We start from the raw sequence: 26,522 nt of genomic DNA on the forward strand, positions 1-26,522 counted from the left end.
TATATCAACTAATGAAAAATATAGTATAGATGAATGTTTGCTTCGAGGCACTGCACGGAACAGGAACAAAAAGAGCGCATTATAAACACGGTTCTTGGATTTATATAGAATTGGCTTCATTATTAATTAATTGCAAACTATAGATGGCGCTATTTATCCTAAATCATATTTCTTCATTAGCAAGGGGTAGGTGATTAATACTGCCATTAAAGGTGCTGGTGGTGGTTGTGGTGGTGGTGGTGGTGGTGATGTTCTATCGGCTATTGGGATGCACGTTTTTGCTACTTATATCCAAACCGCTGGAGCAATTATTGTTTGAGCAAACAGATTGTTTTGGATTATTTGAAATCTCACTCATTCATTTTTATGAGAAAACTACCCATTTCTCGGTCCTCTTTTCTCACCTTCTGAAGTATTCGATATCCTGCATCTTGGCCCATCAAGTTCAATTGTATCAGAACAGGCACACGCTTCTAATATATTACCATGAAGGCAAGCTCTTAGACAACGCTGTATTAAATGACAAAAATATTGGACATTAATGACATAATAATTAGCATAATAGCTACCACTACGTAGATGATAATGAGAGTAGAGGGTATAGGGCATACTATTGGAATTTGGAATTCAAAGACTGCAATCAGCAGTTGGCACACTTGCACAAAACAACAAATGCATGTCATACCAACAGGTTGAAAGCGAGTGATACAAGTCTGTCATGAATTTAAAGTAGATCTGCCTCCTCACTCAATGGACCCCTTTTTTGTTTACTGAACTCCCTCTCACCCAATGACCTCCTTTTTTGTTTTCCTGTCACCAAAAGACCCCCTTTTTTTCAAAAATCTTGGGAAAATTCTGATAATCTCTCATCGAATTACCCCATGTTTTCATTATTTTTCTTAAAACTTGTCAAATTTTTTTCAAATTTTGATATAATTTTGTATAAACTTTTATATCTTGACCCCAAATTTTTCCCAGTCTCACTAAATGACCCCCTTTTTGGTCAGATTTCCCCCAGTCTCACGAAAAGACCCCCTATTGTGGGGGACCAATCAGCGTCCTTCTACATTGACAAACTGCACGGAGGTCATTTTGTGCCTGTTTCTTGTCAAATGACACGAATAGTCACCATTCCAAGATTTTGACAGCGCCCCCTGTCGAAATTCTGGAATTACAACAGTTCCAGGTTTCTGACGCAGCCTGTCAAAAACTTCCGGAATTGCCAGTGGACACTGTCGTAATTTATTGACAGGCTGCGTCAGAAACCAGGAATGGTCAAAATTCCAGAATTTCGACGATTCCAAGATTCTGATGCAGGAATCTTGCGAGAACAAGAACCATTCATGTAGGCTTACTACTGACACGCACTAATCTTTCCTGTATTCGCTGTCGTAGTGCACGTTAGTAACCATTGGTTACTGCTCGAATTTTGATATGCCATAGGCTTTGTGTTGTGATCATTTCGATCAGTGGTTCGTAACAAAGAAAGCGTGATCCAGTTGACCTGGCAACGGCCGTATTGTAACGTGCACTACGACAGCGAATGATGGAACATTATGCAAAGACCTTATACCTTTCTGTCGTAACGTTCGCCCTCTATAGTCATAACTTTGCCTTGTCTCAAATCGTGCCAAACAGTATTATCCGGGATACAATTACTATACTTCCCTCCAAGACGAGAAACATTCTCCTGATACAAGAACAAAACCATTGATGAGTCGGTTTTATTCAGTCTGCCGCCTGGACAACCAATTCTTTAGAAATGCTTAGTCGCGCTAAAAGTCGATCGATACATGTAAAAATCAGCACAATTCAGAGATACACCTTTTTGCTATGAAATTAATTTTCTCGGTCAAATATAAAGCAATATTTTTTTTTTTTCTTCAGTAATGTCAGTTAAAAACTTGGTGCTTGGATATACATTTTTTTTGAATCTTGGTGTTAAAATTAAGGATCAAATTGTGTCTTTTAGTGTGATATTTTTGTTTTTTATAGGCCTTGAATTCGTCTGCGAGCTTTTTACGGAATTCATGTTTTAGCGTCTCAAACTAACATAGTTTGCTAAAGAAAGATATTTCCCACCTCTGTAAAGCACATCGTGTGAGTCTATATGTTATAGTTTTGTCAGAATTTCCGTTTTTGTTTTACCCTTTTTCCATTCATGATCCGAAAATGTCAAACTAAGTAAAAGTAGGCAATGGTGAGTACTTTTATCTCGAGAGCAACCAGCAGAAATAGTCGATATTTCCTTTGTTGTTATCCAGGTCAATTTTTCATTGAAAGCAAATTGCCCGACCAGCGATTAAATCCCCAATTGGGTGTTCTGGTTAAACATGATCAGTAGGAGCGCTATAGGTCTGGGAATTTCTTTGCTACATTGAAGTTCTGGCAACACTATAGCCATGCCGGTATTCCTATTAAACCCAGGGATATCGATCCACAATGCTAGTACTAGCCTTTAGATTTCACGTGTTGATTTAGAAATTTTTTCAGCCGACAATGAAAGATGGTGAAATCAAAACGGAAATTCTGACAAAACTATGATATATAGCTCACGGTGATGTGCTTTAGAAAGTTGGGGAAAATCCTTCATTAGCGAACTATATTACTTTGAAAAGCTAAAAGGTTGATCCAAGAAAAAGCTCGCGGGCCGAGCTGAAGCCTATAAAAATCGAAAATCTTACACTAAATGACTGAATTTCAGGCCTAAGTTTAACACCAGGATTTTAAAAAAAATCAGTATCAAGCATTATAGTTTTTCCAGCCATTTACTGAAAAAATGAAAATTATTGCTTTTCATTTGGCTGAGAAAAAATTTTTACACTGAAAAGGTGTAACTCAAAATTTTGCTCATTTCAACACCAATTTCGATCGTTTGTATTGCCTCATTAAATGACTGAGTGAGCCTTGCAGAACAAAAGAATCGGTTGTGCAGGTAGCTGACTGTATTGGGGGCATGAATTCATGAAATTAATTGCATTTGACAGATAATTATATTATTCAAAACTACAAGCAAACAAGATATTTCATGAAATTGGAGATCACGAGTGAGGTGGTTTATAAGCAACTTATACTGTGCATAAACCATATTGTAAAAAAGTGAAGTATATGATCTAACCTTATTATATTGGTTTGTACAGGGCCTTCAGTTCAAGTCAATTTTCTCAGCACAGAAAATATCAATTTACCTTGTCTTTGGTAATTATTTCAAGTTTATTTCCCCTGATAAGAAATCGAACTTTTGGAGTTGGTTTCATCAAGAGGTATTTATTTTATGCCTAATTTTATGTATTTTATGCCTATAAATATCTAAACATTGTGCTTTGGAACCGAGGACTATCCCGAGTGGCGCAACCCCGAGTATGATATTCCGAGTTCCAAAGCACAATCCCGGAGTACAATGTTTAGACATTTCACAATACCCGAAAAATAACTGATGCAAAGTCATTAACCTCATTCATAACCGTCACTTTTCACTTATTGAATTAAATTTATGTCACATTTCCTTCCTTTAAATTTGAAAACAAAACACACAAATTTTAACTGTATCTTTTGTTTTCCCTGTAAAAAAATTGAATCGGCAAGTATTGAAATACCGCCACCAATCGCACTAGCGCGCAATCATGCGATGTCCAACGGCGGCCAGCATCCGCGTTAATTTTTCGAATGCCTAAGGCGGATTTAGTGGTATGGACACATAACACGCCACGCAACACGGTCATTGTATAGCGTACCTTTTAGCTACGTCACGAGACGCGATCATTATACTTTTTCAATGACCATGCATTTGAATCCGCGTTATTATCTGTGATTGGATTAAACATATCGCGTATACATGTATTAATGAGGTTATGACTTATAGTTTGGTCATTCCCCCCAGACACACACACATTTCGGCAAAATACTTTGCCGCCACTTTTTAACAATTTTGGCCAGGTGCCCCCCCACATTGTCATCGCCCTGATATCTTCATGGCAGAAATCGCCATGGTAGGTTGAATCCACAGCCACGCATGGCCATTTTGTTCCGACCTTTAAGAACATAATGAGCCGAGGGACATCCCGACTAAGGCTACTGTCAATACCTCGGTAATTGACTTCTCTAGTGTGTATCCCGGGTATTCATTTCAGTGTCTCTGGCTGTACTAATGTTATTATTAACCGGGTGATGTCGGTGTGCCCCCCCCCCCTCCGACATTTCAACCAGGATTGCTGCTATTAAAAAATGAGTTTGGTTATACAGTTTGCAGCCAGTTTGATTACAGTTTGTAACCAGTTTGATTACAGTTTGCAGCCAATTTGGTTACAGTTTGGTTAAAGTTTGTAGCCAGTTTGGTTACAGTTTGCAGCCAGTTTGGTTACAGTTTGTAACCAGTTTGTAACCAGTTTGGTTACCGTTTGGTTACAGTTTTTTAGCCAGTTTGTAGACAGTTTGATTACAGTTTGTAACCAGTTTAGTTACAGTTTGTAACCAGCTTATTTGTAACCAGTTTGGTAACAGTATGTACAGTGACTGAAATGAATGTCTTACATTTCAGCTGACATTTGTGTAGATACTTTACAATTAGGTATCCAATATTCAAAGTATCAAAGCTTAAGAAGCCCCTTCTCCCTATAACTCCATCGTCTGCTATAGAGGCCGTCAGCGTGACGTCATATGCCGCCATCTTGTGGGTACACGCTGCGATGGTCATTCGATCTGCATGCGTGAACAACAAAATCGCCGCATCAACGCGTGATAACAGCTGGGTGACAAGTTGCGCCCTGCGCGTAGCGTCCAATGCATGAACACGCAGATCATTTGTACCCACAAGATGGCGAAAGGCTGACGGCCTCTATAGAGGGTGTGTAATGGGTTCTCTATGTTTACAGCTTACATATCTGAGTCCAATAGATGTAATTGTGCCTGGTCTTATAGTGATACCGTCATCAACTGGTAAAGCAACAGTGTCTGCAGGATTGATAGAAACTCGAATACCAGCTTCACGGCCAAATATACTTAGGTACTCGTTTTGTTCCAGAAATAGCGTCATTTTCAGGCCTGAAAATGAACAAGAATCGTTATTTATCAAGACATAAAAAAGATACTCTTCATATTTTTAAGCTAACCCTACGCGTCAAGTTTGTAGTATTAAGAATGCACAATTGCACATTGTTTCAGTTGACACTAATCAGCAATTTCTGTAAGCCCAATGTCATGAAAAATGTTTAACATGATTATATCAATCATTTGCGGGAAATGCCGATTCCTTCCTCTTCTCTACAAAACTGGGGCCGAAATGATGACCTTATTTACATGTACATGTTATATTTAGTATTTTCATTTTATTTAAATTAGCTTCTGATGTGGCGTTGTACGACTCACATCACTTTAATTTAGATATTGAAGATCAACAACATATGCATCACATAAAGTAGCGGACTAACAAAACCCATCCCAAGGCAACCTAAATAAAATTTGTGGTTTTAAAAAAGTATGGTTTATGCGCATAAATGTGAAAAGAATGTGCCTCTTAAGGTGGAATACCAGGGATTTGGGTGCTAAAAAGCAATTTCTGGAATTTCTCTTATGATATTACTTAAACATACAGCTTTCTTTTACTTTTTATTTGATACAAATCGCATATTGCATTCAAAAGTTGCGGGTGAAAAACTTTCAACAGACGACGCAACAAACTGTCAGAATGAGCCTTTATCCTATATAACACAATGCATTATATTTCTTATGTAGTCTATTGTTTTCAAACGGTGTTATTAAAGTAACCAACTAATAGAAATTAATTACAGGCCAAAATATATCAATGGAACAGAACAAATTGTTGCATATATAAAGTTCAAGTGATATGTCAGTAAAAATAATAATTTCTAATCATAATATTATACTAATTAGCTAATTAATATTCATATTTCAACATTATAACTTTAAAGTAGATTTTCTCCTATTTTCTCCCTAAGCTATATTTTGTATCTAACTTGAGATCAGATACGAAATCACATTTTTTATCAGTTTCAGTAAAATACAGAAGGGTCACTAGTCATATATTGCTTTTCTCAAATAGTATCATGACCTCACCCCCTAAGTATCTGCAAATAGGTTGAAAACGCAAAACTTTGAAAGAGCATTAATTTTGACACCTTAACCAACTTTGTAGCATGTTCAGAAGTTGAGCTACATTTTTTCAAAAAATATGTCATTAACGCTAATTAAATATGCAAATTAGCTAATTAATATGCAAAAAAATATGGTAAAGTACTTCTTGTCATATGCTTCCTAGCTGGTGATAGTATGAAGTTGCTGTGATATATGGTTACTGAGATGCTGTAATCCCTGGTATTCCACCTTAATAATTCGACCAACATGGTTGATATTGATTATAATGTATGATATTTTTAACATACCCTATACATCAATATTCTATAAATGATCAAATCGTTAAAAACCTACTGACCATATCAAAGAAAAGAAAAGTTTAAAACTGGTCAACAACACTCACGTTTTTGTACGAATAATTTTAGAGTAATCATACTCCGTCATAAGCGGTGTAATACTGGTGAATGGCCGTATGACCTTTACTTCTTGTTGACAAATGTCCTTTTTGACCCTTTGCCAGGTGTTTCTAGAATCAAAGTGTCATATATTTTGGAAAGTTCTCAGCCCCCGTCCCTATTGAGGGTTTAGTTTTTACTTTTCTTTGATGTCTACTACAAACACGTATAAATCTCTACACTCTCTACTTACCATAATTTGAACTAGCTCTCGTTGACTGAATCGGCGTCTCATCACTGTCTTTGCCAGCATAGTTGAAGGAAAAACAGTTGCCATATGTATCATCAAGAAATCGTGCAAATTTACTGTTAACGAATATGGGAAAAAATGTTAATACCAGCAAATTCCAAATCTCGCGCTTTATTTAAGTCCCGGGTTTAAGTCAAAATATATCTAAATAAAATTGTCATTAATCGTAATTTCTGTTGGTTGCTGTATTCCATAGGGGCGTATAGTGATTTTTGGTAATTTTTTTTTTTAATTGGCACATATGTTTTTAATTATGTTCTGTTTAATCAATCAATCAATCAATCAATCAATCAATCAATCAGTCTTTATTTCATTCAAAATACAACAATACAATAACAGCTAAACAACACATTTGAATGAGGAGATGCTCAGAAGGCCAAAAAGGCCTGAACAAGCACCCCCTTAACCTTAGCCTACGTTTCTTAATTTGTCTAATAAAATACAATTACATACATACAAACACCCCCCCACCCTCTTTCATACATTCATGTAGAACGAACTAAGCAGGAAAAAAATGATGAATAAAGAACATGCAGAATATAAGTGTAAGACAAATTAGGATTTCATAACATATGCTCACGTATATCGCAAAAGAAAGCTGACATTTTGTGAATATAGTATAGAAGCTAAGAGATCGGTTAATTTTAATCGATTTTTTGTTTGTTTTAAAAGGGAGAAAAATAAAACTAAGTAAATCAAAACTAAGAGGTATTAAGTGTACATTTCCATAAGGTTTGTTTTAATTTGGGATCTAAAGAGTTTTACTGATGTAGCCGTTTTGGCGCATCTGTCGATCGAATGCCATTTTCTTGGCCCGGCGCGGCGGTTCTTATTGTTTTGTTAGCAAACTCTGTTTTTGTAAGACAGATCTTGTAATCTTCAGCGTTTCTTGTGTGATACCTGAGGTGATTCCTCTGCTCAACGAAATAACTATTGAAGGCCTTTGGTAACAGATTGGTATTATACTTGTACATGAAAGTGCTTAGTTCGAGATCATAACTATCATAAACATTAAGCAAATTGTAATTCTTGAAAATAGGAGCTGAGTGACTTAAAAAGTGACTATTCGATATCATTCTAAGGGCTTTTTTTTTAAGTTTGAAAATCTTTTCCAAATATTTTTGACAAGTATTTCCCCATGCTAAGATACCGTAGTTTATGTAAGGAAGTATTAAAGTACAATATAGTGAATACATTATTCGCTCGGGAACAAAATGTTTCAGTTGGTTTATTACACCAACACCTCTAGATATATTCTTTGAGATGTTGGTAATATGAAATTTCCAAGTTAGATTCTCATCAATTGTCACTCCAAGAAATTTGGTCTTATTCAACCTTTCCAGGATTACATTATCTAATATAATATTATTAGTAACATTGTACAATACGCGTGATGTTTTGTGATTTGTACCAAGCACCATATAATTAGTCTTGCTTGCATTCACTGATAGCTTATTAGCCTTAAACCAATTATTAACTTCTTTTAATTCATTGTTGATAAGATCGTATTTGGACACAATGTCCTTATGTGAATAAGTTATAGTAGTATCATCGGCAAACAAGACAAATTTTAGAATGGTGGAAGTATTTATGATATCATTAACATACAAAATGAACAATAATGGGCCTAGGATGGAGCCTTGAGGTACTCCACATATTATATCTTTATATTCAGATTTACAAGAATTGTAATACACATACTGTTTTCTATTATGTAAGTAATCTTTAAACCATTTTAAAACGTTTCCTCTAAAACCATAATGTTCCAGTTTATGTAATAAAATACTATGGTCGATAGTGTCAAAGGCTTTCGACAAATCTAAGAAAATCCCAACAGTTGTCTCATTGTTTTCGACAGCATTACTAATTTTGTCAATAAATTCCAAGATAGCCATATAGGTAGAATGTTTAGATCTAAAGCCAAATTGCTTATCATTTAGAATTTCATATTTATCAATGTAATGTATGCATCTGTTGAATACAAGCCTTTCAAGTATTTTTGAAAAGCATGGCAGGACAGAAACTGGATTTTCTTTCTAAAAAATGGGAATGCGATCTTTAACTCATTTGGTACTACACCAGCAGTAATAGACAGGTTGAATATGATAGTTAACGGAATCGATATTTCCTTTGCAATCCTTTTTACCACGTAATTACCAATAGTATCCTGACCAGCACTCTTGTTTTGATTAAATTTATGTATTATTTTTTATAACGTCTTCATTAACAATTGGTTTCATGTACATGCTACTGCTTAATGGGCTCTTTAAATAATCATAGTACTTCTTGCCATTTGTTGTAATCTTGGAAGCTAATTTAGGTCCGATGTTAACAAAATATTCATTAAATTCATTTGAAATTATCTGGGGATCTGACACCGTTTCGCCTTCATCATTTTTGAATTTAGCTTGCATATTTCTTTTGTTGTTACGTCCAATAATACTATTTATTGTTTTCCAAGTTTTTTGTAGATTGTATTTAACAGATTCAAATTTCTTTTTATAATACTCTCTTTTTGATTTTCGTATTAACGTGTTTAACTTATTTCTATATGTTTTGAATGACTCAAGCGTTTCATCACATGGCTTTTGTATATACCTCTTATGCATCTTATTTTTAGTTTTTATACTTTTGAGAAGACCTCTACTTATCTAAGGAAATTTTGGTTCTTTTTTATTATTACTCTTGCATTTTGTCAAAGGCACACATTCATCATATACATTATTGAAAATATGTATAAACTTATTGTAACTATCATTTACATCTTCATTATCCAGTTCAGCATGCCAATTCACATTGGAAAGTTTTTGCTTCAAATTCTTTATATTACAAGTATTATGATTCCTCTTATAGAAGTTATTTCTTTCATCAGGCGATGTTTTTCTTACTGCCCGATTTTTGAGTACTATAGTTAATAGATGATCACTTACATCAGTAACTATTATTTCTGAGTTTACATCGTTGTGATTATTTGTAAGTATATTATCAATAATGGTTGCACTATGTTCAGTTATTCTAGTTGGTTTGTAAATGGTTGGCATGAACGAATATGAATAAACAAGATTAAGATACTCATGAGTTTGTTTGTGACAGTCATCCTTTAACAAGTCTATATTAAAATCCCCATTAGATAGCATTCCTTATTTTCTTTAGTTATTTGATCAAAAATAGGACCAATATCTTTGATGAAATGCTCAATTTTCGTATGTGCACGATAAATGGCACCTACTAACATATTTCGTGTATTTTCTCTTTCTATTTCTACAAAACAAGATTCAAGATTAGAGTTTGAAATACAAAGATCAGACCTCAGTTTATATTTGATTGAAGTGGAAATATATAAACAAACACCCCCTTTTTTTCTTTCTGTTCTGTTTGTATATTCCATATTATAACCATTTAAGTTGAAGTATTCGGATGGCGATTCTTTTAAGTGAGTTTCAGATAGGCCAATGATGTTAAATTCGTGATTTAAGGTCTTAATGTTTTCTTTTAATTTTTCAAAATTTTTCTTGATACTTCTAATGTTAACATTCAGTATGGAGAGTTCACTATTGGTATCAATATATTTTTGGCTGAATTCTTCCGGTGTTAAATAATTGCATTCTGGTATTTTGTTCATTTCAATAAATTCGTCATTTTTGTTATTATTTTGAAATCTAATTGGATTAAACATCATTTTATCATATTTGTCTATATTAATATCCGATATGTGGATTGTTTCTCCAGATTCATTCATAAGGTCATTATCGCCATCAGAATCCTCATCATTATCTATATTCTCATCATTGATTTTGGAACATTTATTACATACATATTCATCTATTTTAAGTAACGAAATTTCCTTTCGACTGAGGTTCATACATTTCTTATGCACATAGTTTTCTCTTTCAATATTTCTAAGTCTCATCTGTCAAAATTAGCTAACTAATTGGTAATTAATTAATTAAATGTGGCGTATAGTTACAAAGTGAAATTTTGTGTTTTCCATAGTGGCGTATCGACTATACGCCACTTTATATACACATTTTATACTTAGGAAATATCGGTAAAAATGAAAAACATTGTACAGGGTGTCCCAAAAAAAAGAGGCCCCACATTGCGTCCTCTTTTTCTCCTATTTCTGAAAAGTTGATCAAATATATTTTGGTATGTAAAGAAACCTTCAATCGTTAGCTTTAATAAACCAAAACAATTATTTCAATCGGCTCATAACTTTTGAAGATATGTCCTTTTAAAGAAATGTATCCGTTTTTCACTCTGTCCACGGAGGAGGTTTGGCTACTTCAAAGATTGGAAAGTGCATATACCATGCATGAATATAAAACATTCCTCGATGATAACTTAATAAAATAACAACTTTATTTAAGGGAATGGGCTTTACCGGTGGGCTTATGGGTTATGGATTTTGTTAAGTGTCATTAATTTGGGCGAAATTTATGTGGGATGGGACTTCTTTTGCTATACTTGCAATTACTTATGTTTTTCTTGTTTCTTGCTTTCTTTTATTGACAACATAAGTCATTTCTCTTTTTGGAATAAAAGGTAGCCCTGAAAAGGGCTGTTTAGTTTGTCTTTGGTTCTTTTGAAGTGAGTTTACTGTGCTGCTCTGCCCTCTACCTGGTTGCCTCCATGACGAATACAGGTTTCAGCCCTAGTTCTCATTGCATTAATTGAGTTGCGTACCATCCTTAAGGCCTTGTGCGCTGGATACTTGCGAATGCAGCAGTAATACGGGGTTGTGAAGATGTTTGAAGCTAGCTGGTGATCCTCGCTTATAGTGAATGCTTTCCCAAGACTAATGCTATTATCTGTCCATGTCATTAACCGTGTGTTTCGTTTAAATCTTTGATGTAGCCAAATCTCATCCGTGGACAGAGTGAAAAACGGGTACATTTCTTAAAGAGGGCATATCTTCAAAAATTGTGAGCCGATTGAAAGAATTTTTTGGTTTATTATAGCTACGATTGAGGGTTTCTTTACATACCAAAATATATTTGATCAACGTTTCAGAAATAGGAGAAAAAGAGGGCGCAATGTGGGGCCTTTTTTTTTTTTGGGACACCCTGTATGTCATAGCGGCGTACACCTCGCTACATGTCATAGTGACGTATGGGACCTATACGCCACTATGGAATGAAGCCGACGAAAAGTAACGCCATAGGGATTACACGGCGATCGAGGTGGCGTAAGGTTAACGTTAGGTTAGGGTATTGCGTTTTGCGTGTTTTCCATAGTGACGTATAGTTTTGTGCTTATTGTTTTCAGTTTACCAACAATATTATGTATTTATTTCTTTTGAAAAATATATAAAAGTTAAATCTATTTAGTTTACTAGAGATATTTCACATCATTTACAAAATATAATGAATGTCTGATTTACACAACTCGATTTTAAATGGCATTTCTTCAAACCTGATTTTCTCGACAAGTTGTTTATTCGCGGTGCCCCACTATACGCCACTATGGAATACAGCCGACGTTATGTACAATACACCAAATTTATTTACCTTGTAATGTTACATTGTTGTTCATTATATGTGCACTGCAGAATCAGATCCTCTTCTTGATGACCATAATTTGCAATTTCATCACCCGTTAGTAGCAGCACATCGTGAAGATCACTGAAATCCGCAGTGGAACTGAATGATATAAACGTATTCCAATCCGGGGGATTGTCACCTTTAACACGACCAAACCCACGTGATTGGTAATTAACATCTTTAAATTTTGTCGCCATTTCTTCGTAGTCGATGTTTGTGGGAAACGATTCCAGTGTGTAACGTGAATACCAACCGTCAACAAAAGTAAACTCCTCAGGAACTACCGTACGTCATTATGTAGAAGAAAGATAGAAACAAAGGATGTAAAAAGAGCAGGAGCTTTAAATACTGCTGCATGTAATACTTAAAGGAGGATTTCGTGATCCTAGCATCCTCTTTTTATGACTTTTTCAGTAGATATCCATGAAAAGAGCCTATTCCCAAAATTTCAGTTGATTCCGAATTAGCGTTTACGAGTCATGCATGATAATGTGTATTACACGGCTCCATAGGCCACTGTTGTAATTTCGTTCTGGGATACCAGAACGAAATTCAAACGAATTAATCTGCAAGAAATTTTTGGTACAAAAACATTATGTAGCCAGATGTTTCCAGTGGTATAAAAATCTCTACTTGTGGCACGGTGGCCGAGCGGAACGGACATCGACTCATAATCGGAAGGTTGCGGGTTCGAGCCCCGGCAAGGCCATCATGTTGTGCCCTTGAGTAAGGCACTTTATCTCGATTACTCCTCTCCACCCAGGTGTATAAATGGGTACCGGCATTCTTAAATGCTGGGAAGGTAACAGACTCGCTGTGGAGGAGGTGTAGCGATCCCCCTATAGCAACATTACATGGAGGAGTCTGGCCCAATCGCCAATGAAAGAGAGATGGGCACTCCGATCACTGTTTATACAGAATCGTCTCCTTTACCTTTACCTTTACTTGTTTTGAAAAAAGTGTGGGGATGAGGCTGTGGATCACGATGCCCTTTTAATTGCCTGTGGTTTTACGCAGTCCATTTTACAAGATATTTAAAGCTCAGTTGACATTTTGAGCTCAGTTTATGTTGATAATGTGATGGAAGAATATTGTAAAGTAATATTTTACCTGTGTCTTCACAATCCATTTCATCTGATCCATCATTACAGTCCTTCTTTCCATTACAGCGAAGGTATACATGAAGACATACGTGGGAGGAAGGGCATTGAAAGTAGTCATTTCCGCAATCTGTAAAATTTAAAAATGTCAACGTTTGTTAGGGGCTGTGCAATAATTATGAGCCCTGGGGGAGGGGTAAATTTGGGGGGGGGGGGCAAAAAAAATTGGCGTGCCGAAGGGGCAAGCAATTTTTGCAAGCCGAGAGGGGGGCAAGTGATTTTGGCACACATTCTTGGGGCGCCTTTTAAATAAAACGCTCTAAAAAGGCTTAGGAAAACCGTACGGAAACGCTTAAATATGCACATTTTCCTGCTCGCTGCGGTCGCAACATGTATTGTATATAGACCATTTAAGGTTTGCAAATTGGGATCCCAAAAATTTGGCATGTGCAAGGGGGGGGGGGAAGATTTTTTGGCGGGCCGAGGGGGGAAGCGATTTTTGGCGAGCCGTTTGAAAATTTTACCACCCCCCGGGGGCTCATAATTATTGTACAGCCCCTTAATAGCAGTATGTAGGTCCAAGTAGGCACTCAAAATGTTTCATTGTACACTGAACTACCGGTCTCACCTCGATTTGAATGGAACGAGATTGCCGCAACGGTGCACAGCGACAACGCCTGGTAAATAAGTATATTGTACAGGCAGGGAAACTAAACGCAACCCAGAAAGTATCGAAACGATTATAGATGGTCAGATATATCGGAAACTGAAACATATAGCAAAAACTTATTTAATGCGCATTTTGATACCTCTTTTGTTGCTCTACAATATCATTTGGTCGAGTTATGGGCGCTTGAGTGGCTTCAAGTCGGAATTTTGAAAGTTGCACTTAGCTCTTATTCAAGCCAAATGCGTTGTACTGTGACCATAAATGACCATTGCTTTTGTCCGCCAAATTCAAATGAGTATGTGTGTCGCGTGTTGGATAAGTTGATTGCGATGACCATCAATTGTACTCAATGGTCAACAATTGTAGGTATAAATCAATATCAATCAAGCCTGACACCACCTTAGAAGGCCTTCGGCGCATCCTGCTCAGGAAATGGCGAGACTTTGACCAAGGAAAGATAAGACATCTTGTTTAGAGCATGCGACGACGAATCCAGGCAGTGATAGACAATGATGGTGGGCACACCAAGTATTGAGATGTCAGCAGAAAGAGTCAGAGATAAGTAAAGGGTAGCAAGTATTGAGGTTGGAAGTCGAAGGAGTAAAATAAAGTAAAGTTCATGTTTAAGTAAACATAGCGGATCGGTGTCCTTTGCCTTGATTGTGTGTGTGTGTGGGGGTGGGGTGTATGTACGCGACGAACGCATTTGGCTTGAATAGGAGCTAAGTGCAACTTTCAAAATCCGACTTGAAGCCACTCAAGCGCCCATAACTCGACCAAATGATATCGTAGAGCAACACAAGAGGTATCAAAATGCGCAGGAGAAAGCTGCGCTTTTATATACATTAGATAAGTTTTTGCTATATATTTCAGTTCCCGATATATCTGACCATCTATAATCGTTTCGATACTTTCTGGGTTGAGTTTAAATCAATAACCGGAATCAATACACGTGTATATGCACGATTGTATATTCAGACGATAAGTGTACCGGGGTAGAAAATGATGAATATCTCCCGTAATTTTTGGTTCAAGAAGCCAATTGTAAGGCCTGTACTTGAATATGTGTCTAAAGAACATGATAGTCGTTAGCGAGCGTATTGATTGACAAACAACCGTGCGTTTTGAAATCAAAAACTGACAATAATTCAGATTTTATATGTGCAGAACAAAGAAATGACAGCTGCCCTCATTCGTAAACACTCGGATTACTAACCACAGTGTAGACCACTGGTGGAGGCAGTCTAAGGCAGATGACACACAGTTAAAGTGGGTTTTGACTCACCACTAATTGCAACAGAATTTTTTTCACTGCTATGAATGTCAGAGATGTCCTCTGAACAGCATACAAAAAGTATACTAAAATATACTTGGTGGAAAGGTAGTTTTTGGCGGGAAAAGGTCATACAGGGGTCAAATTGCTCCAATCATTTAAAAAACTATACCAAATTATTCCTCTAGTCATAAGGATTGCCATATCTGTGATGTACGGTTCTTGAGTTATAACCGAAAAGGTAAAACGTCAAATGTTGGGTTCAACAGAGGTCAAAAAACTAAAAATTGTCTGATTTTAACCAAAATGGTCTCAAATTGTTCGGCTTGCAAACATAATTCATTTAAAGAAATATTTGCACTGTTTAGGTTGTTTAATTACACGCGTAACATCGAAAACTAGGTCGGGGTCAATAGAGGTCAATGACCTCTTTTACCCTGCTACCTAGGTAACGAAACGTCCAAGATATGGCAAACTATTCTTATTTTGGAGTGGTTTCAAAGGACGAACACATTGAGACCATTTTTAAGGAGATCGGAGCATTTTTTCGAAGTTGACCCACGTGGAGCCCAAAATTTGACCTTTGACCTTTTTGCTTATAACTTGAGAATGGTACATCACAGATATAACAAACCAATGACGTAGAAAAACATAGATCGCTGAGCTCGAACTGGTACGTTGCCGTTTCATTGACAATCACACACTGAATAAGCCATTATGAAATGAAGGGACCTAACAAAATCAGCATCAAATGTAACTAAAATGGGAACTGAATTTACTCTAGCATGTATGGATTAATAAAATTAAATAAATTACTTGTTTTAGCATATTCAACTTTACTTTGTACCATTTTTTATCAAATAATTGCTGAATAACAAAGGCAAGCACGCTCCTAAATCTAGTTCATTCGCCCGTTGCCATGAGGGCTCTACAGGAACGGCGACTGAAGGCGAAATTTCGAAAAGTGGTAGAGTTGTTTAGCGTGGCAACACTGGTGATATACCCGATTCAGGCGTGCTTGCCTTTATAATTCAGCAATTTGTTGATAAAAACAATGGTATACTGGGAAATTTAATGCGTTTTAATACATGATTTGTTCAACTTTGTGTATTTATACAGCACCCAAACCGGGACCCAAACCGGCTTCACAGATTCGGCGAGCAGGGCACTCTATCCTTTCTACCTCATTGTAACAAACTATACTTTTTCTGAATCCTTAAGAGTAGAGGAATGCTTTGGTAAAGTTTTTAATAAGATTAGAGCAATTTTGAAATTTGACCCCTGTATGACCTTTTCCCGCCAAAAACGACCTTTCCACCAAGTATATTTTAGTATATTTTTGGTATGATGTTCAGGGGACATCTCTAAACTGTATAAAAGTGAAAAAACAATCTGTTGCAATTAGTGGTGGGTGACACCACTAATTTGTTTAGATTGACTGGACTATAAACACTATTGTGCTTGATAAATTTAATTTAAACAAAACTGGCAATATTTTGACACAGAATGTTGGTCAATTGTTTCGCTTTTGTGCCTCTTTAAATATTACACAACATCAAATTTCAGGCAATGCGGTATTAATCATCAATCTAAATTTTACATGATCCAAATCACAATTTCAGTTCAAATCCTAAACATTCTTTTGGCCCAGTTTTCAGAGCCCAAACTGCCTTGCCTTGCGAGTGACCTGTTGGCTTTTAATGTGAATTTTTAATAAAATATGTAAATAAATGACATGTGAATAATTTTTACGGAACAAATGTGACAATATAATGAAAGACAGAGATAAAAAAAAAAAAGAGTAGATCGCGTCTGACGTCAGGGCAATGGCGCGCCGTCATTGGTTGACATCCTGCGCAGTACGGCATTTTCTGTCTAGTTGTCAGGACGCGAACTACCGTAGTCGTTTTATCTGTTTTTCACTATAACAAAAAACGTACCATCAGGGAAGTCACAGTATATCTCGTCCGTACCATCTGGGCAATCTCTGGTGAAGTCACATTCTGCTGTATTAGATATACATAGTCTTAAAGATGAAGAACCGCGACATGGCCGATGGTCTACGCTGCAAATAGCTGTTTAAATGAAATTTGATGAATGATTTTCTTTTACTTGTTAGTTAATTGATGTGGTATTTTTGCATAAACCTACTTGATGGTCAAGTAAAAAAAGGTAAAATAAAAATAAACAGAGTCGGACAATCGCCATATCCTTAGTATATTGGGACAACTAAATCACTACACCTATTTGCAAAGACCTTTCGCGCTGCCCGATTTGGCGCATTTTGTGCCGTAAACTTGAAGCCGGGTGCTGATTGGCTAATTGAATCACGTCATCATCACATCAGCACCTCATTCGCCGATCAATCTGCGTAGCATCGCCTGCCGCATGCGTGACTTAGTTCTTTTTACATGATAACTCTGCCACTGCCAAAGGTCCATCTTTGCGATATATAGTATCTTAAATTTACAACTACTGTTAATGTTAATTATAGAAAAGTACCTTGATGAGAGCTGCAGACAAGTTCATCCATTCCAGTAGTACAGTCAGGAACAGTATTACATGTTTTCCACTTAGGAATCTGAATACCATCACCGCAATCGAACGTTTCCACCTGTTCAAGTTGGTCTGTAATGGATCGCTCAATATTTACGCCAGGTGGAATGGGAGTTTTGCCCGCTCAAAATGTTTGGACCCCCCTGTTCCCCTGGTTCAAATAACAAATTTAGATCCCCCTGATGACTCCCAAATAATTTCGGATTTCCCCTCAAAACTCCCATTCTCACCGGCGTAAATATTGAACGGTCCCTAATCAATGTAAGCAAAGGCACTATACTGTACATTTTAGTGCAAGTTAGAAGCTATTGGCTTCAACAAAGGAAGATAAACATTTTATTAATATATGCATTTGATGGGTCCAGAAAAAGAAAGAAAGTAAGGTTTCAAACTGGTTTCAAAATGTTCTAAATTGTTGACCATTTGAAAGGCAAATATCATTCGTCCCGTTGTGTACGTCATTGTCTATTGTACAATTTACAGGATTTATATGTCATTAGGTTTTACTGCCTGAACAGAATTGATTATAATCTCACCTTAAGATATCAACCAAATCGACGGTAATAACTCTTATAGTGAGGGATCAACATTTAACCACAAATTGCCTCAGGCAAAACTCACTAGGAACTATACCACAAGGTCATTTTTATGTAACTCATTGACCCATTTGTGTCATATACTGCCTCTAGCTATAATGATAACCTAGCGATCTGGTCAACTCATTGACAGATACCAGATGAGGGAATTAAATTCTCTTCAGGTAGTGAAACCTAATGTACAATTCAATATTACGAGTCCAACTCCCTGTCCTACTTACTTTCAGAGAGCGAGACATCGAATTCACAAAATCCTATGTTACCAGCCCAATCCTGGTACACATATCTTACAATTGTTTGCCCAAGTGGGAAGAAATGTCCTGGTGTGTGACTCTGTGATCTCAACACTATTTCTTCACCAGTTTCTTCACCGCTTCTGGTAGATATATCAGTCACTACAGGTTCTTTCCATGTGATAGTTCGTCCTGTGATATCGGCTGGAACCGATTGTTCTACATCGTTAGGGCATATCACTCTAGGTGCTTTGCGATCGACTGTAAGAGATAATACATTAAAGCCATGATGTGTGATTTGCTTCACAGCGACGCCCTCAATTTTACTCGAATTTCTACTTTTGCATAGTTACTAATGCCCAGTGGTGTACTAAAATACCACGTAAAGACTAAGTCTGAAGTGCTTTAATAACAGTACAATTTAAGTTTTTTTATATTAAAACCGGGAAGACCTGGTTTTATTCAGATTTCATCGATCGAATGCTTGCTAACATGTCCCGTGGATGTCAGCGACTTGTGACTTGACTTGTAACTTTTGCAAAATGACTTGACTTACAATTAAACCTCGATTTTTAAGCGGATTTAATCCACCCAATTGAGCAGTCACAACACCGGTTTGGTGCAGAGGGGACCCAGTAATGGCCGAATGAATTCTGACCATCACTTGGCTTGCTGGATTCGTCTATATCCTCATTCATTGTAAGCAAGAGTATTGGTTTCATTGATGAAGTAAGGTTGTAACAAACCGTATCTGAGATTGATTAACAGGTGAAGGCAGGAGTACAAAGTAACTAAATAGACCTCGGAAACTGGAGGTATGAGGATAATTATTTCAGTGCAATGCGTGTGTAAATGCTTCTTTGGCACGCAAACTTGCCGAGCGCACCACGCTCTTTTTGCGTCGCATTCTTTTAACACGCAGTGCGTGTGACGCAAAGCATCGACCCCCGATGCCACAGATTTACTTTGTACTTCTGAGTTGACGGACTTTAGTATCTTTATTTCTTGCCTTTTATTGTAGTTTAAGTATTATCATGAAATTCCATCTCTCTTTCTTGATACCATGCAGCCACAACAGCTCACTTTGTCTTTCTTTATATTATAACATTTTCATACAAGATAGAATAGTATTTCTTTGATATAAAATGTTAGCTTCTACTGTCAGAGCTTGTCAAATATATCCCCTTTTAATTTTGAGCCGAACAACAAAGGCAAAGCAAAGAAAATTAGAATTTCCTGCGCCGATGTCGCCAATACGTATCACTCCTTCGGTTATTTTACGGTACGATCATTTGTTGTGTAGAATACCGTCCCGCACGCCATGTACGTACTGTGTTATGAACATCGCGTATGCGTTCGACAAATATTTGCATCGTAATAATAACGACGGTTCCTGCGCTTTATTCACAATTTCGGTTTTTGACAAAACTACAGCACCTAGGGTCTTGATTTTTGCAGGTTATGTTGGTTTAATAAAGTACAACATAATCGTGTAAAAAACAGGATTTTGAAAAAATGTTATAATATAGCTTAAATGTAACACTTCATGATGTTTCTTTTTTCTTTACGTCCTAACATTTTGTACTTACTAACTGTAACATTGAAAGTACATTCCGCTGTGTTATGATCATTATCGGTGAATACAAAACTGACTTCAGTTCTTCCAGGATAAAATAGCGTGTCACCCACTTCTCTTGTTCGGGTGATCAACCACACTTCTCCAGAATTATCTGTAGCGGCGGGTTCTATCCACGAATATGTATATGACCCATTATCATGAAGTATCGGAGACGCGTTCATATCATCTGTGAGATCGATACCACCATCGCAGTCGAGAATAACTGGTGGAGTAGTATCAACTGAAAGAAATTTGTGAAAAAATAAACGCTGTTGGAATATGAACAGATCGATGTATCATCAGATTATCTAATAGTCCGGCTGCAAACTATTATTGTTTATCAGTTTAGATCATTTTGTTAATAAGGTGTGATTTTTTTCCTTCCTTAGTCCAGCCGAACTACGGCTGGACTCTGGTATTTCAGCGGTTTAATCTTATTATTATTCTTTCTTCTGTCAATTTGTTGGAATTTACTCTAGCTCCTTTATTATTTGACCAATTATAACCATTATTAATATTATGGTTTGATGAGCCCAAGTGTGTGCAAATATTTGGATCCAAAACATAATAATGATCAAATTAGATGAATACGCTATTGGTTTCGCTATGAGATTTCAAATATTGGACTCGACTACGCCTCGTCCAATGTTTTAAAACTCATAGCTCAACCAATAAATATGGGCTCAATATATCCAATTTCATATCAAACTTGGGCAACTACCCCGACCTTTACATTTGATATGACCCATTTGGGGTCAAACGTCACGCATGGGCAATTTTGGCTAAAAATAGTAATGAGATTTGGACATTGACCTTGGCTATGGCCGGGGGGCCTATGAGGTAAACACAGATTTGGGGTCAAAGGTCATTAAGGGGGTATTTCTGGACAATCACCAAATACCTTCAAAATGGTACAAAGATGCGACTGAAACATATTTTGATTTCAAGGTCATACAGGGGTCAAACACGGTTGATTGCTGAAAAACACTTTCAAATTCACTATTTGCTGCATAATAAGTGCTGTGATCATCAGAATAATGCCAAAAGGGATCTAGCATTATGTGCATATAGGATTGTAATCGGATTTGGCTTAAACATGGAGAAGGGGTTTGTCCAATTTCCATGAAAAAGTATCAAAGTTTGTCCAATTTCCATGAAAATTAGTATTGTTATTAAACTTAGTGCCGACATTTTTCACGATGTTGACAATTTTATCCAGTCATTTCAAGTTCAGCAGAGGTCAATTCAAGGTTACGGCTGGACTTCGTGGTCTTGTCGTAGAGTAATAGTTATAGCGTACTACTTGCGAAGTTTGTTGCAAGAAAGGGTTTAAAAGTAAAACATTTTGATAATATTTTGACTGATATTTTCCCCCGGTATTTTCCCAACACCAAAAAGGTCAAGACGTGTATAAGGAGTGATCTGAATCATCTTATTGTGAAATATTGGTCGGTATTTTGCTTTTCCATATTCAATTTTTTTATCGTAGGTTGTTTTCATGTAATTTACGTTACCGGTTTTTTTCTTAAATGATATTGATTGTGTTGTATAATTCACCATTGAACCCTAGCAATACAAACATTTCCTTAAGCACGTTTCTTTAAAAAGACTTTTTTTAAACGGTAACGAAAATTATTTCTCCATAGAGATTATAAGTATGTGAAATAAATTAGTGTTGTAAAATTTTAAATAACTACTGATACCTCTGCTTCCAATTTTTGTACAACAAAGTTTCCCGCAATGTTTGCTTAACTTTTCATGAAAACAAATTCTAGGAATAACCCTTAGGCACCACATCCAATTTGGTCCTATAGAACTATCGGTGCCCGGTTAGGTACCGACGACTCTTGACATTACTCCCTGGAGATATAATACATTGTATCAAGCAGAATAATAATAGCGTAATAATCATTTAAATTTAAAAAAAACATGCACTGTACAAATGTTCAGGGTACGATAAAAACTGCCATCGGTGCCTCTTCGATAGCGCTATAGGACCAAAAAAGATGTTGTGCCTTATTAGAACTGTGCATTATAGGGGCCTATGCCAACAATATATGAGCGGAAAACTGGATAAAATTATACTGCGCAAATTCCTGCTTACCGTTGTTCATGTACACGTAAAAGGAACACGTTTCGGGAAAATCATCAGACCCATCGAACCAAAACCTATATTCGACTAACGTCAACTCCCATACTTCAAAGGAATCTCCCGGGTCATGACTGTGATCCATATCTCCTGCAAAGGGTTCCTCTCCACTGACTGTGGTCATTACTGCAGTAGGTGGTGTCCAAAAGACTGGAAACTGATCACTAGAATGACTATCAACAGATATTTCGACCTCTTTTGTTATATCATCTGGACATCCGTTTATGGTGATGATTCCCGGAACTAAAAAGAAAACATTGATTATTTTTTTATATGTATTGCAATCGCCGCCAATTCAACCGTTTGACTCACACTCTTTGATTACTGCAGCAAAATCTAGCTGAATTTGAATGTCATTTAAGAACGAAACTAAAGAGAAAAGTTTGATCGTACATTACGAATCAGCCGTAAAGTCGGCCCTGGTCAATTTTGTTTTATGTCGTGTTTAGAAAATATATATCATAAGCTTTAAAATGCATGCATATCATTATTTTGACTTCAAACGATATCCAGAACCGGGGTTATGGTTTGTTGAACTCTGCTCCTTCAACAAAATGGTACCTTTTTCGGTTCTACATGTGTCTCTTTTTCCACATTGCTGGTAATAAATATCAAACAATCATAATTGGCAGTCATTTCAAATCATCCCCGACCCCTTTAGCTCGCCAAAAGTTGCTTGCCCATTCCCAATTGCCCTTCCTGGGACGCATAATCATTGCTTTGTAAAGTTTTGTCTCTTTTTTGCATCAGCAAAGATTTTTTTAAACTATGGTGCTTTCTATTAGTGCTGTACAGGGTGGTCTGAAAACAACTTTACCAGATTTTAAAGGTTGAAATGTCTGTTTCAATTAGTTAGTGCCAATGATGTGGAGTCTGATCCTCTAAACGTCTCATGTGGAGTCCGGCAGGGAAGTATTTTGGGCCCACTTTTGTTTTTATGTTATGTAAACGATATGCCAATGATAATTAATTGTAGATAACTTTTGTATGCTGACGACAGTGCTCTCCTCATTTCTAGTAAGGATCCTGGTAAATCCGTTAGCAAAGAACTCTAATCATGTAGAGAGTGGTTAACTGACATCAAGCTTTCCCTTCAAATCAATAGAGCATGCAATGGAACAAACTGCAACTTTTAAATTGGCATCTCCTTGGCTTTTTGAATCGTCGTGTCTTTATTTCTTGAACAATTTCAACGAACGAGTTCTTAAATTCGAGTTAAAAGATGCGGCTATTGCATTGGCTGCTGGTTCCAATTATGAAATATTTGTTTTTGTTTGGGATATACAGGGGTGAACGTAGCTTCATTCTTTGGCTTACTGTACCAACGTATTGGCTTATTTTATTCACATTTACGCTGAAAATGTTCTCGTTTTCTGTAGGTGCATAAGTGGACGATATTTAAAGACAATCCATATCCTAAACCGATAGGGTTACCTCCCTTTAATTAACAGGTTTACAATTTGTGCAGCATACAATATAATCTGAAACCAAACTAGCAGAACGGTAAACTGCATATCCGTCTTTACACGCTTTTCAATGGGAAATGAACTTTGCTGCTTGGATGATGTCACGAGAGGTTAGCATTTATTCCGTATTGAAAAGCGTGTAAAGACGGATATGCAGTCGACTGGCCTCCAAGCGTGCTGCGAAGGCGGAGGAGACTAAAGCTATGCCATAGATGACGAAGTCACGAACACGCATGCGTTAGTGATGATATATCTTAAGTCCAGCATTATTGTAACAATTCGACCCTTATGAACTCTCACCCTCCTGACAATAATTAAAAAAATCATTGTAATAAACTACATTGTAATACTAACCTGCAAGTACTTCGACCCAAAACACGTACTCAGCAGAATTCCCTGCTTCATCCGAAACTCTTTGTGTAATAATATACAAGCCTTCTCCGAAAAAGTCTCCGTTTTTCAAATTGGTGTTTTCGTATAGTCCGTTTAATTTCTCCAATTTAATATCTAATAAATAAAATAACATTAATAGAGGTTATCCGTGTTCTATAAGCTGCATATCCTATCAGCGACTTGTTAAAATACCCCCCTAAAGTCATGCAGGTAACTCGTCCACGTGGTGCCGGATGGGAAATGCTAACTTGGGCAAGGAACAGGCGTGGAAGCGAAGATTTCGGCGTAGTCGGAGGACCATGTATAGTTTTGGCCACGGTCTAGCTACGACTTCTGCTGATTCGGCCTGGTGTGGCTCTGAGAAGACACCGTTTGGTTTTTGAAAGGAAATGAACGCACAAGCATCCGAGTGGAAATAGAGCAAAGGCATCCGTTTGGAAACATGTTCAGCATAGCATAGCCAACGTGCAGTGGAGCATAGAAAGTATTAATGGTATTGAATGGGAACAAAGGTATTGTTAATAATGTTCATAATTGGGGCATAATGTTGTGATTGCCGGAGACACCCTTTAAATTGCCCCTTTAAAGAGGACATTATCAAGTTAAAGGGGCATTTCGTGATCCAACTAGCCTCATCCCCCACACTTTTCTCAGTTGAGAATTTATACATAATGTTTATGTACAAAACATTTTTTGCCTATACTTTAAAATCCAAATGAAGCACCCTTTGACGTGTATATAACAAATAGGCCTACCTTCTTCAAATTGGAGTTGATCATTTCCAAAATTGTCAATTGCCATGAGTGCTTCCCACGTTACAACTGCGCCTCTTTGCTCGGTTCCTTCGATAAAGAAAAAGTTCATATATCCATCGGGATATCCACTATAATATGCATCGGGATATCCACTATAATATGCATCGGTAGGTCTGTTTATAATCCGCGGACTTATTTCGTCAACTAATTTTGATATATGAAATAAATAGATACATTGAGAAATTGTAAGGAATTATACAATTTTAGTAGGCCTACATTAAGCCTTTTTGAAATATGGCGGGCACAAAAGGAGAGGGCGTACTTTGAAGTGAGTAATCGTTTGTATGCTACTCAGCTGACAAAAGATTACTTACTTCAAAGTACGCCCTCTCCTTTGTGCCCGCCATATTTCGAAAAGGCTTATGAATGCTAACGTTCTTGATGGTTAGGTGAGGGATGTGCAATTAAGCTTGTCAGTTTTTCATGTCAAGTCTAATCAAGGCATTAACAGACGTTATCTATTCCTAGGTAATGCTGACGGGGTGGCGCCAAGACAGCGTTGGCTACCTAGAATGGAGTGATGCCTATAAATGATGAACTAAAGAGGAACGGGAATGGACCTTTTTTTAATTTATGATTACTTTCAAGGAGCTAGCGATCCCAGAGGTAATCCGGGACTTTGCTCTCTTACACCCAAAGACGAGACCACACCCATTGAAACACATAAAAATACGTTCTTTGTTTGCTCGATTTTAGACCTTTTCGGCAACAAATTGAATACAAATATTCCCCTCCAAACATTTTGTATCTACCGGAAGTAATCCACATTACATCATTCGCGGAGTGATTTAAAGGCTTCGCTGAGGCTTAGTACCAAAGCGATCGCCTTCGCGCACAGTGCTTTTATTTCTTAGGTCAGTTTGAGGAGGGAACGCGCCACCTCCATGAAATCCTACGCACACCACTTGCAGCATGAATAACATCAGTCCGTTTCAACGATGTTGGCAAGTGACCCCTGTCGAAGGGAAGTTGGGAAGGACGCAAAAATGGGGTGACAGTTCAGAATCAGCATTTCTGAGTACCATGGTTGGGATACCACACACCAACATCGCCCGGTTAATAATTACATTATTTACTACCAGAGACACTGAAATGAATACACGGGATCGATACACGTAAATGTGCTATGCACGAATGATATTCAGACGATACATCTTTGCATACCGGGGTGGAAAATGATGAATATCTCCCATAAATGATTTCGTATAAAGAAACCAGATGTGGTTCCTTGCACTTGAATATATATTTTGAACATATATGATAGTCGTTAGTTTGCGCTTTGAGAGAGTAGCTTGCGTCTTGAGCTGAAAACGTG

The 26,522-nt window shown here is 37.0% G+C and overlaps 1 protein-coding gene across 1 annotated transcript in view; it reads right to left on the bottom strand.

Annotated features, from left to right (window-relative positions):
• Positions 1 to 375: 375 nt before the first annotated feature.
• LOC140138157 (uncharacterized) overlaps positions 376 to 26,522 on the bottom strand; it is a 49,203-nt gene continuing 23,056 nt past the window's right edge. Inside the window, exons 9-21 of the mRNA XM_072160090.1 lie at positions 25,148 to 25,351; positions 24,354 to 24,506; positions 22,489 to 22,776; positions 20,356 to 20,625; positions 18,755 to 19,027; positions 17,884 to 18,009; positions 17,322 to 17,456; positions 13,449 to 13,568; positions 12,306 to 12,618; positions 6,739 to 6,851; positions 4,877 to 5,040; positions 1,574 to 1,690; positions 376 to 510 (exon numbers count right to left, since the gene is read on the bottom strand). Of these exons, the coding sequence (XP_072016191.1) occupies positions 376 to 510; positions 1,574 to 1,690; positions 4,877 to 5,040; positions 6,739 to 6,851; positions 12,306 to 12,618; positions 13,449 to 13,568; positions 17,322 to 17,456; positions 17,884 to 18,009; positions 18,755 to 19,027; positions 20,356 to 20,625; positions 22,489 to 22,776; positions 24,354 to 24,506; positions 25,148 to 25,351 (2,411 nt within the window). The remainder of the gene's footprint in view (positions 511 to 1,573; positions 1,691 to 4,876; positions 5,041 to 6,738; positions 6,852 to 12,305; positions 12,619 to 13,448; positions 13,569 to 17,321; positions 17,457 to 17,883; positions 18,010 to 18,754; positions 19,028 to 20,355; positions 20,626 to 22,488; positions 22,777 to 24,353; positions 24,507 to 25,147; positions 25,352 to 26,522) is intronic.

Source organism: Amphiura filiformis, chromosome 17 (genome assembly GCF_039555335.1).
Source record: "Amphiura filiformis chromosome 17, Afil_fr2py, whole genome shotgun sequence".
NCBI classification, from domain to species: Eukaryota; Metazoa; Echinodermata; class Ophiuroidea; order Amphilepidida; family Amphiuridae; genus Amphiura; species Amphiura filiformis.